The sequence below is a fragment of the Sinocyclocheilus anshuiensis genome, unplaced genomic scaffold, assembly GCF_001515605.1.
Source record: "Sinocyclocheilus anshuiensis isolate Anshui unplaced genomic scaffold, SAMN03320099.WGS_v1.1 scaffold1114, whole genome shotgun sequence".
NCBI lineage: Eukaryota > Metazoa > Chordata > Actinopteri > Cypriniformes > Cyprinidae > Sinocyclocheilus > Sinocyclocheilus anshuiensis.
This window is the reverse complement of record NW_015540838.1, coordinates 2,129,679-2,141,321: the sequence shown is the minus strand read 5'-3', so window position 1 is coordinate 2,141,321 and position 11,643 is coordinate 2,129,679. Positions and strand designations below refer to the sequence as shown.

At 38.2% G+C, this 11,643-nt stretch overlaps 2 protein-coding genes across 2 annotated transcripts in view; both read left to right on the top strand.

Moving 5' to 3' along the window:
* Positions 1-564: 564 nt before the first annotated feature.
* On the top strand, positions 565-3,305 carry LOC107687464 (transmembrane protein 82-like). The gene is given in 7 exon segments (XM_016484823.1): positions 565-658; positions 1,033-1,077; positions 1,080-1,101; positions 1,686-1,863; positions 1,957-2,374; positions 2,630-2,811; positions 2,925-3,305. Coding segments are annotated over 7 exon segments (1,023 nt in total). The 3' UTR covers positions 3,009-3,305.
* A 2,019-nt stretch (positions 3,306-5,324) lies between these two features.
* The window catches only part of spen (spen family transcriptional repressor), a 36,377-nt gene continuing 30,058 nt past the window's right edge, over positions 5,325-11,643 (top strand). The window contains exons 1-2 of the mRNA XM_016484777.1: positions 5,325-5,544; positions 8,281-8,601. Of these exons, the coding sequence (XP_016340263.1) occupies positions 5,462-5,544; positions 8,281-8,601 (404 nt within the window). The 5' untranslated portion in view covers positions 5,325-5,461. The remainder of the gene's footprint in view (positions 5,545-8,280; positions 8,602-11,643) is intronic.

The following is an 11,643-nucleotide window of genomic DNA, read 5'->3' as shown; positions in this document are numbered from 1 at the left end:
ATATCTATGACTCAGGTTTAGGATCTAGATTATAATATGTGTGGATGGGAGTATTCTACCTAATCTGGGGCATGAAGAGCTAATTGTGAGTGTTAGAGGAGCTGAACACGCAGCGCTAGCATGAGCATGTGATCTGAGTGCGCCATATTTTGGAGAGAATAGGAAACATCCACCTTGGTTTTTGGGTGTTTTGAATGGTGTTTTTTTGGGGAGTACTCAAATTTCAGACTCATCACCTATGAAAGTTTACTTGACCTCCAGTACAGTAGGTGGCGATAATGCTCCTAAGGAGTTATTCGCCATAAAACAAGAAGAAGAAGAAATAGTGCTCCGTGCATATGGTCAATTAGAGCTAGCTAGAGCGGGTGGTGAAGTAGCTTACTGGGCAAGAGTGGAGAAGTTCAAGGCGTCAAAGGAGGATTTGCTCATTGCCACGTATCCTAAAGCAGGTAGAGTACAAAAGACTGAAAACAACATGATGAAAACAACACAATGCCATTTAAATAAAAAATAATCTCGTAAAAGGAACTACATGGACACAGGAAGTAGTGGATAGCATCCTGAATGAAGGAGAACTTCATTCGAAAGTGCAAGCGTGTGCCCACTCAGGTGCGCATGCCATTTTTAGAGATGACCTCTCTTGATGGTTCAAGTTCTGGTATGTTTAATAGAACCAAAAACTGTTTAGCAACACACATACATACATACATACATACATACATTAGGGCTGGCAATTTAACGTGTTAATTAGATTAATTAATTACGGTGAAAAAGTGATTAATAAATGGCACCTACTGGCAGTTTTAGTTTATTATTTAGAGTATCATTTCATTAAAGAAATATTTCATATTTCCATAGTAATAATAATAAAATTAATTATTAAAGGTATAGTTCACCCACCCAAAAATGACAATTGTGTCATCATTTACTCACCCTCATGGTCCAAAAGAGTAAATGTAATAAATTTGATCAAATAAAATATTTCTTGCTGAAGCTACTTGATAAATGTCTTGTGTTTTATGTTAATCACAGGGCTTGTGGGTGCTTGTGGAATCTGGGTTCTTCGTAACCTTTTAAAAACTTGTTTGTTGAGGCACGGAGGTTAGTTATATGTGCTATGTTGTTTAACCCATGCTGTATGGCTGAAGATAATATATATTTAATATTATATAATATTTCAATAAGTCAAGTCAAGTCAAGTCTGCTTTATTGTCAATTCTTCCACATGTACAGCACATACACACAGAGAATTGAAATTGCGTTACTCTCAGACCCTTGGTGCATACAGATAACACTAACAGTAGAACATAAATACAGATAGATACAGATTTAAATATAAAATACAACTATACAATTATACAAATAAGGTCAAATGTAAAAAAAAAAATATATAAAGCAGCATAAGGCGCATGGCAGATAGAGTGCAAACCAGTGAAGTAAACAACAGTGCAGATATAATGATTGTAGTGCAAAAGAGCTTATTCAGACTGATTAAAGTAACTGTGTGTGTGTGTATTTGGGAGGGGGGAGTGGGAGAGTCCATCAGAGGGTCAGAGTTCAGTGGTGCGTGGGGCAAAAGAGGGGAGGGGGGGCAAGGTCGGGAGGGAGTTCAGCTTCCATCAATAACAAGATACGACAGTTTTTGTGTTGATGTTTTTGTACATTTCTCTTGGCTGTCTTTTAAGTATCGCAGATCCTGAAACAGACATTAAACGAAGGAACAGGCTAAATGGTGGAATAATAGAGAAAATTCTGTTCTGGTTCCTAACAGTGCTTCTCTCTGTTGTGGGGTCTCGTGTTGCATCACTAATAGTTTTAGAGTTCCCTCTTAGAGCCATTTCAGCACGGATCACAGGAGGATCAGTACGAGCATAATTGATTTATGACATTTAATACATTTGTTCATGACAACTCGTTATCATTCTAGATAAAATGTTCTTGTTCTTTTTTGTTTAGGACTCAATAATGGACCCATTGTTACTGCTGATTATCCAGTGCCAGTTCTCCTTGGGCTGCGCACTAACCTGCAGCCTTAATTTCCTCCATGAGGGGGCACCACAAGGCTGGCTAAGCCTCCTCCTTGCAGTTGGACTGAGCTGGTTCTTGGCAAGCAGATGCAGCAGAATATGGCGACATGTAAATACAATGTATCCAATACACAGTACACAGCGCTATTGTGGACTTTGCATTGGACTATTAACCACTGGCACTTCTATATTAGTCTGGCTCTGCAGTGCCTTAATTATAACTTTTAGCGTATCTGGAATTGCTGCCATATCAAACATAAACCAAAACTTTCTATCGACCACTGAGGCTCTGAGATTTTGTACCCCACTCACAATATGCTACACTCTGCTGGTTGTGTACATGAATGGTAAGGCAATCAAATGGTAACACTTAATGGTTTTAACAGTTCTATTCACTGATTCTAAGACATGATTTAAAATTGTAATCTTTTGTAACATTATAAATATCTTAACTGTCACCTTTGATCAGTTTAATGCATTGTTGCTGAATAAAAGTATTAATTTCTTTAGAAAAAACAACAACCTTTGAACAATATTGTAAATTTCATGCCAACACTGGCCATCATTTGAGTCTAATCATAAGTATATAATCAATCTTTCAGAGGATCGACATCAATCGCCTGGCCAACAGATTCTCAATACAGTCGTTGTGCGCCTGGGTGGGCTTTTCGTGTTACTGATTACAGTGGGCAGCTGGTCAGATGTAGTCCGTGTTCTAATCTGCTTCATTGGTGAAGCTGCGTGTCTGTTACCATCTCAAGACCTTTTGGAAGCCATATATCAGGTTAGAACTAATAATTAATTGCATTTGCTGATCTCTTCATCTGATCCCCAAGGCATCCATTATATAACTAAGATTATGTGCATAAAATTTAATCATATACTGTATTTTCACAGCATGTCACCTATGTGCCTAAAGGCCCATTAAAAAGCCATGGAAAACGGGAGGAACAAAGGAAATTGGAAAGGAAACTGGACTAGGCTTGGATGAAAACAAACTTGACCTATTCAGCCTATATATATATAGGCCTACACACACACACGTTCTCTACAAAATACATTTAAGTGAAGAGATGTGCTTTTTAAGTCCTTAATATTTAAAGTCCATTTAGCTTTACTCCCTTAACCTTTACATTCATTTACACTCCCTTAACATTCAAGTACTGCATGAAAAATTAATGCCTTATGAATGCCTTCCATCGTAATAAATATAGCTATTCAATACATTTATGTATACGATGAATTGCATTCATTCCCTCTATACCTAAATACATAATTTTGTTTAATCACGAATATAATTAGAGAGAACTTAACGTGATTAAATTACATTTCACATCTTGCCACAAACGATATTCATTTTGATTATCTATGACTTGGATATAGGAACAGTAACAAATAGTTGTATTTGCTAGGGTCACCCAGGCATTATAATAAAGATAACTAATACATCAAAAACAGTTCAAAATAGCAATTACACTCACTAAATAATTGTGTGTTGTCTTGTAACATTTTTGAGCCCATTAAAGGCAGCCAAGCGCTAAAGTTGTTAAACTGAACTTGAACCCAAAATAGCTCCACTGGAAACAAAATGGCCGCGGCGCTGTCATTTCTTTTGTTGTGCTGGTTTTTTTCTGCACTAGGTTATGCTCAAAATGGCGTCATATTTCAAAGAACATTCTTTCGATAACTGGCGCCAAAAATTAACAACTGAACATTCACGAACATCGAGTTTGTGGTCTGTTTGTGACGCGTAAATCGCTCTGGCATGCAATCTGCAAGTGTTTAATTCTCCACGGTCTCCAGGATGTTTTAAAGCGCTCAAACATACAAGGACAAAACATTTCTCTCAAACGCATTCCACATTCTGTCGCTTTTTTATATAATCCAGTTGTTTCCTCTGTCGAATAAATACATTACAATTATTTTTTTTAGCAATTTAGTAAAGCAGTAAATGTCTTCATGTCCTTAGAAGTTTGCCACACCGTCTTGTGGTGTTTAGGAGCAAGAAGAAAAAAAGAACATTGTTGTCCAAGTATCCAGGGGAATCATTTATTGTATAACATGCAACAATATTGTTTAGGCCTAAAGTGCGCTTTTGTATTTCCAACGTGCAACCAATCCCAAATCCAATCCCAAAAGCACTGTCAAATAATTACATTTTATTAGTTCTATTCCATATATTAAGGATTTAGGCAGATCCAGAAAGTCCAGTGAATTCCAGTGAAGACTCAAGACTGAATCTGAAGATTATGTGGCTTGCTCAAGATCCAGCTTGAGAACCAGCTCCACCTCAGTACAAGTTCCAGAATTTTCTGCCAGTCAGAGGGTTTGTAATTGCTCTTTGTCAAAACTATGTGGGCGTGTAAAGCGCACGCGCTATTCATCCATTGCGGTCCCTGTTTTGCCGCATTCTGGCGCATGCGTGCATCAAATCAAACGCCTCGTGCATAGTTGGAAAACAGTCAAATGTTTGTTTTAATAAAGAAATGTTATATGATTGGACATTATCTTGGGTGTTTCTTCAGGACACCATTTGATTGCCACAAGCTAGTGATTAATCATCGCCTTTATTTACATTTTGGACAGCTGATCCTTGCTGTAAACAGACTACTGTCATTAATTATTAAGCTTACATTCGATGCGATGCTTGTCTTTTCAATAACTAATCATGCTAAAGGCATCCTTCTTGCCGTTGTAGTTAAGACTGGGAGATGTCCGACCACTAATCTCCCACAAATACAGATGGAACTATTATTATCATCTAGAGAGAATCCAGTTGAAGAAGTTATTTCCTCTAAATACACTAGTTCACTTGAGTACAGAGGATCTAGTCATGTCTTTTGTTTTGACTTGTAAGTCCTATATCAAACAGACAGTTCCCACCTGGATTTTGGGAAAACAAATGGATGTGCAAACGTATCAAAGCAGCAGTACTGAAACTAATAATACTGTCATCAACACCGTCCAGCCACTGACTCGCGAATAAAGAGTTTGCGGTAAACCACGAGTCTCATACATTTTACACCCCAAGATTATGATTAACTTGCATTTTAAAGTCATGTTCCACAAAAAGGCTATCAAATGTCAAACTAAAGCAAAGGGAACCAAGTCTGACTTTTACCTTGCACGCTAAACCAGGGCATTATATATATACACATTTTAACATTTAAAAGTGATTTACAATAAAATATGTCATGTCCGATTTTATCCATGAGGAATTCCGAGTGCTTATTGCTTATGCGCGATCTCGTCATGAACCGGAGCGCGCTCCTCGACAGCGAGGTTCAGGCTCTCGTAGTCAACACAGCTTTCACGCGCAAGCGGGTCCAATCGTAGTGTCGAGTCAGAGGAACTGCTCGCCCACCGTAACACACATTCAGTCGGATTTAACTCAGTAAAATCTTCTGTATGGTCGGGGGACACCAAAACGCAGTATGGTCCGGGAAACCAGACATTTATGGGTGGGGAATTTACCAGAAAATGTACGAGAGGAAAAAATTATCGAGCACTTCAAACGGTAAGTGACGATTTGCCGAGAGCGAGACAACTTCCAGCAATGTGCTTCCTTCAAGTGTTTTGGGGGGGGGGGGAAACAATAGCAGCACACCGGTGCAGAGTTAAACACATTAAACGTGTGCCACAACTTTCGCAGCGACGCTGCTATTGAGTTAGCTTGTTTTGGCTCACTTAACGTACGCTGGCTAGTGAGTTAGCTTTCGAGAGTCGCAGACGTCGCTAGGTTGCTAATTAGCACGGAGGGTCGCATACAAGCGCATAACTATTGGCTTCAGTTTGCTTTAATTTGCAACCCAGATGTCAGTAGCTAGCACCTCTTAAAAGTAGTAACGTTTATTGCTCGATGGTTGAAAAAAAAAATACTGCGAGCGAGTTGAATGGGCTAAATGGTGTCTGTACTACTAAAGGCATCACAGTGGGTGTTGTTATGAGCTTCCTCGGCTCAGATGTCATGAATGTCAGGCGAGCTCTGACCGTCAGTGGCTGCATCCACAAGAAGTCAAACAATAGCAGTGTGGGGTTTAATTTCAAGACGAGTTTATGTATGAAAATGTGCAGGACCAACCTGCAAATTATTATGTCAGTCTATAAACGTGGCTACGGGTCCTATTACTGCACCAATAGGACGTTTGAGTTGTCAGCCAGAAGTTTGTGTATGTATGGCGGTGAGGTGTACTCTCATACGCGGGCTGTTTTGTCTAGCATGGCAGCAAGACATGATTTTTAGTGTTAAAAGAAACATCTAGCGTTCAAAACCACCCATATCTGCACGTTGTACCCACATACCTGAGGGGGTTTTATGCGCATTTCTGACCTGTATGGATTCAGGTAATGCAAGGTATCGTTTTTCAATGAATTCACTCAGAAGTTACAACCTGGCTTTGGTTGGAAGGCGTAACTAAATCAGAACAACACGGTTTGTTGGAACTAAATGGTGCGAATCTGTCTTTAGCTCACGTCTGAAACAGCGTGGTGAGATTTCTCCCTCAGTAGTGACATCGCAGTATCGTGTATTACACGTCGAACACATTTGACTTTATATCGTTTATATCGTCCCAAAACCTTAACTATATCGCACATCTCTCTATAAAAGGTTGGATTTCTAAACATATCCAGCTTTATCCGCATTCATATAAGTTACATGCAGTATGGTCACGCAAAGCGAAACTACATCGCAAGTACCAACTACATGATTGTTTGTATCGTTGCAAAATGTAAACTATATTATCGCCCAGCTCTGTGCGACGAATTCATGAAGGTATTATAAACATTAACGTTATGTTTGTCTGTAAAGCTGCTTTAAAACAATGCACGTTGTAAAAAGCACTATATAAGATTGACTTGACTAAAGGCTGTCTAACGACTTTAGTGACCACAAATGCATAGTCTATCTGTTACGTGTTTGTACAAATACAATCAAAACACACAGATGTAGTCTTTTAAAAAAATGCAGGTGTGATCGAACTCATCATAATGGTGTTTTTGTTGGGTTGTATAACTAGTTTGTATTGTGCTGGAGATTTCCAAGCTGAAGTTAATGAACATAACACTGAATAGCAAGATATTACTTCGCGAGTCGAAAACACACACACACACACATAAGATTTGTGTAAATAATTTATTCATCTACCAAACGCTTTGTTGTCTCAACGGTAGGCTTTTGTTCTATTTAGCTTTGAATTGTAATGACGGTCGCCCCTTGAACGGGAACTAAATAAAACGCGCTCACGCTCAATTGTGACGGAATATTAAAGGACAAATGGGTTTCTGTTGTATAAAGGAAATAAATCCAGATCTATGCATCTATATAAATAAATGCAACATTTAAGTACCCCGAAGTGATTTGTGTACGGTGACTGACAAAGCTCAGGTCAGTGCGACAGAGGTACTTATTGAAGATGGGGGACGCGAGAATGAATAAGCAGTGTGAATAGGTTTGTAAAATGGCGACGGATATGTGAGTGTGAGAACTGGTGTGTCAGACAGCTACTCACCTAGAACACCCATTTGAATGCCTGTTGTTTATTACTCCTTTTCATATTTTGCTTACCAAGTGTTGTTTTAACCCCCATGTACACCTGTCATCGATTTACGCATGTTTTGTTTATTTGTTTGATGATTGACAGCAAATTAATGTGTAGTATATTTACTTGAAGCTTATGCAAGAACCATGTTTCAAGGATTTTAAAGTGAAAAATAATGTACGTTTATTTACATAGGGCACAGGTACATAGGGCAGATCAAGACATCCTAATGAGGTTTCAAGCCTGAATGATTTGACAGAATTATGACATTTGACTGAATTCTGGCATTCATATATGCTTATTGCTTAATGGTACATAGAGCTTAAGGGTAGAAAAAGGCTATGTTGGTTATTTTGCAATTCTGTGGTGCACCAGAAACAGGCTATCAAAATCTGATATTTGTTTTCCTACCATAATTATTGGATGTATTCAAATGAAGGGAGATATTACTGGCATATGGTTGATGGTACTCATACAGTGGCACATTTTTGTGTGAGGATGCAAAAGGCAGGCTGTTTTTATTTGAATAGCCTTATTTACATATTGCACAAATGACTGGCATGCAGGTTTGTTTTTTACTTAGCCCTTTGCAGATTGGATGTAGATGGTTATTCAGATCAGCATAATTGATTGCAAGTATCATGCAGTGCATCAGTGTTGACTACAATTAAATACTTTTTCTGCTCTTTTTTTGTTTTTGCTTTTTTTTTTAGGTATGGACGTGTGGAGAGTGTCAAGGTGCTCCCGAAACGTGGATCGGAGGGTGGAGTGGCAGCTTTTGTGGATTTTGTGGACATTAAGAGTGCTCAGAAAGCTCATAATTCTATCAACAAGATGGGAGACAGGGACCTACGCACCGATTACAATGAGCCAGGAACTATTCCCAGTGCAGCTCGAGGCCTGGATGATAGCCTGTCCATAGCCACTCGTGGGCGGGATGTTTCAGGGTTCACAAGGGGGGTAGGGGGCCCTGTGTATGGGCCTCCTGTGTCACTCCACAGCAGAGAGGGACGCTTTGAACGCAGACTAGACGGGTAAGTGGACATAGTTTTTCTGAAGGAAGGGGGACCATTCGTTTCTTGTAACTCATCTCTCCCTCCCAGTTATTTCCGTCATTAATTGGGCTGATTTATTGTTTTGGGGGCGGGTGACATAAGGGAAATTAAGAGAACACATTGGAGGGTATTAATTTGGGCATCAAGCTTTGATGGTCGAGGTCTGTCATCGCTCACCATGTAAAGCGAGCCAGTTTTGAAGTTTGTCAAAGCATGGTGAACATGCACCGAAATTCATTATCATTATGTAGAGATTAGCGTGCCTCTGCATGGGGATTCTCTCAGAGTTGGATATCGCTGCGAAGAGAATCCAGGGCATGTTTCGGATATCAAAATATTCCGGGATTTCTGGAAGCCAGAGCGAATCCGTGACCATGGCCTTACCTGGAATTGCCCTATTCTGGAGTACTGTACCGCCCAAGGTGGATTAATGGGTTACATCATGTGTTTTTGCTCTGTTATTGTAACACGATTACGGTTTTGATCAATTAAGACCCATTGATTGGTAATTGGATTATTGAAATGGGTGGTTTAGGATCAGTTCCCTTCCATGATCTGGAGTGCTCTGGATGGTATTCTCTGGATTCTTAATCACACTGGATTAATACTACCCAATGACAAGGATATTCTATCACTACGGTTTCTTTTCTATATATATATGTTTTTTTGGGGATTATTTGTGGTGTTAGGTTTTGGCTGTTAATTACATGGGAGACTTCTGCCATTGATCAACATGGTAGAATGTGACAGAAACAAAGTGAGCAAATCTCTTTATTTATTCATTACTTATTTCTAGACCATTTAAGTTCATTTTTGCTTTTTTCCTAAACACCAAAGAAAAAAAAAGAATGGATTTAAAGTAGTATTTGGTCTAATATACTGAAGAAAGAACTGTTTTTTTTGGATCCACAAAGTAAGGCATGGAGGTATTGCTGTTGTGGGGGCCGAAGACTTCTCAGTTTGGATGTGAAATATGTCATTGGATTACAAAGCCCCATAATGGATCTGGGACTACAGCAGACTGTGGATACGCTACAATTAAGAAGAAAGTTGATTTCTCCAAATGGACTATTCCAATGCCAATGGATTATCTCTTTTTCCAAGCGTCAATGAAGATTCCACTGGGATTTGTAAAATATTTATCGAATGCCCATGTTTTCAGAGTTGACTTGGATTATTAACATTCACAGTGATTAGAACATTGGTACATTGTTCTGATGGGATATCAGAGAAATGAACTGTTTCAGCCATAAGGAAGTGATGGGATAAGATTTAAATAACTGAATCAGATTTTTTTTAATGCACTGAAGAGGGATTTAAAAGGACAGAGGCATCATGCAGATAAATTTTACATTTTTATATTTAAAAAAATCTACAGAGACATTTCGTTTCGAAGAAATAATGACAATGAAGAACACAAGTAATGCTGTATGAAGGTCAATATTATGGATTTATATTTTTGGACTTCTTTCTCAAGCCTGTTTTTGATCTGTTGGGGATTTGTTTTTGCATAGAACTGAGTTGGACATTCTACCTCCTGACTTTTACCTCCATACGCTTTTTGCATATCGATATTGACTTATTTTTTAAGATGCATGGATTCTTTTTGGCCAAACTATTATGTTGGATCCTGAAAGATAAGGATTACTTCAGTTTTTTTTCTTACCATTTTTTACATTCTATATTTTTAACCCCCCTTTTTTGCTCACAAAGTTCTGTCTCCCTAAATTGTATTTGGAATTGTAGGTCGGGTTACCGCTGTCTGAAAAGGTTGGTATGTTCTGCCCTGTGTATATTAGCTGTTCTCTAACCCCTAGTTTGATCCCCTGTCTTTTTTCCATCTCCCACTAACAGATGTAGCTGTTAAACAGGCTGTTTTTAGTAGCTTGTTGGCATTTGCAGATTTTTACCTCACTTTGCTGTCCCTTTCCTGATTCTCACTCTTTTTCACACTCCCTGGCTTTTTGCCTCTCTGCTTTACCTATGTGAATAATTTGAATAGTGTTTGAGGCATGTTAAGAAAAAAAGGTTCAAATGACTTTAAAGAATACAGCAAAGCTGACCAAACACATAACAGCTCAATGGAAATGGAGGAGATGGCAAATGAGCTGTGGAGTGTTGTGATGCAATGTGTCACCACTGTTTGTCAGTTCTTGTGGAAATTACAGGAGTGGACTATATGTACTGTTAAGGTTGATCACAGTCAAGTTACACAGCTGGCTTCACTAAACAAAAGCATCTTTTTCTAATGGAAACCAAACCGATTTACTAGGTCAGATTTGTTGCTACATGCTCACTATCACTCACTGTCAATGACTAACAAGAGAAAATGCATCTCAAGCTTTAAATGTAATTTCAACCTTTTAGTGATTAGAAATGACAGAATTTACTTATAGCTAATATATTAATGTGTAAATTAGTTTTGTTGCTTGGCAACCATGCACTTATTAATGGTCAGTGGTCAGTAAAACTTTGCGAAATATTAGTTTATTCTGATTATTATCATGATTATTAAAAAGATAGTTAATAGATTAATAGATAATTTATTTGTCCTCAAAGAGGAAATTCATTTTCACAGTGGGTGCGTATATAACACAAAGACAACTGCACAGTACATATGAACTTGTAACAATACAATAAAAAAAAAATAAATGTAACTATTGGTAGCTCTGTTGCAAGGTTGAACAGACTTTAGGTACACCGCTTCTTGCCGTGCCTAAGAACACTTCTTAGCCATGGTAATATCATTGTAATGGACTACCTTTTGTAGATTATTGGTTATTAATATTTTCTGTTGCACACTGAAGACTATTCAAGTTTGAAAAAGTAAATGAAAGAATTTTTATTTGTAATTTGTACATTTTATTTGTAATAATTTGTGTGAATTTATCAATGTAAGATTTTGAAAAACTGGCAGGTAGATTAAAACAGTTATGTGTTTTATAAAATTAGGAGAACTCATTATTATAAATATATAATTTTTAAAATATACAAATATTACTGCCACCCCCCCCCCCCCCC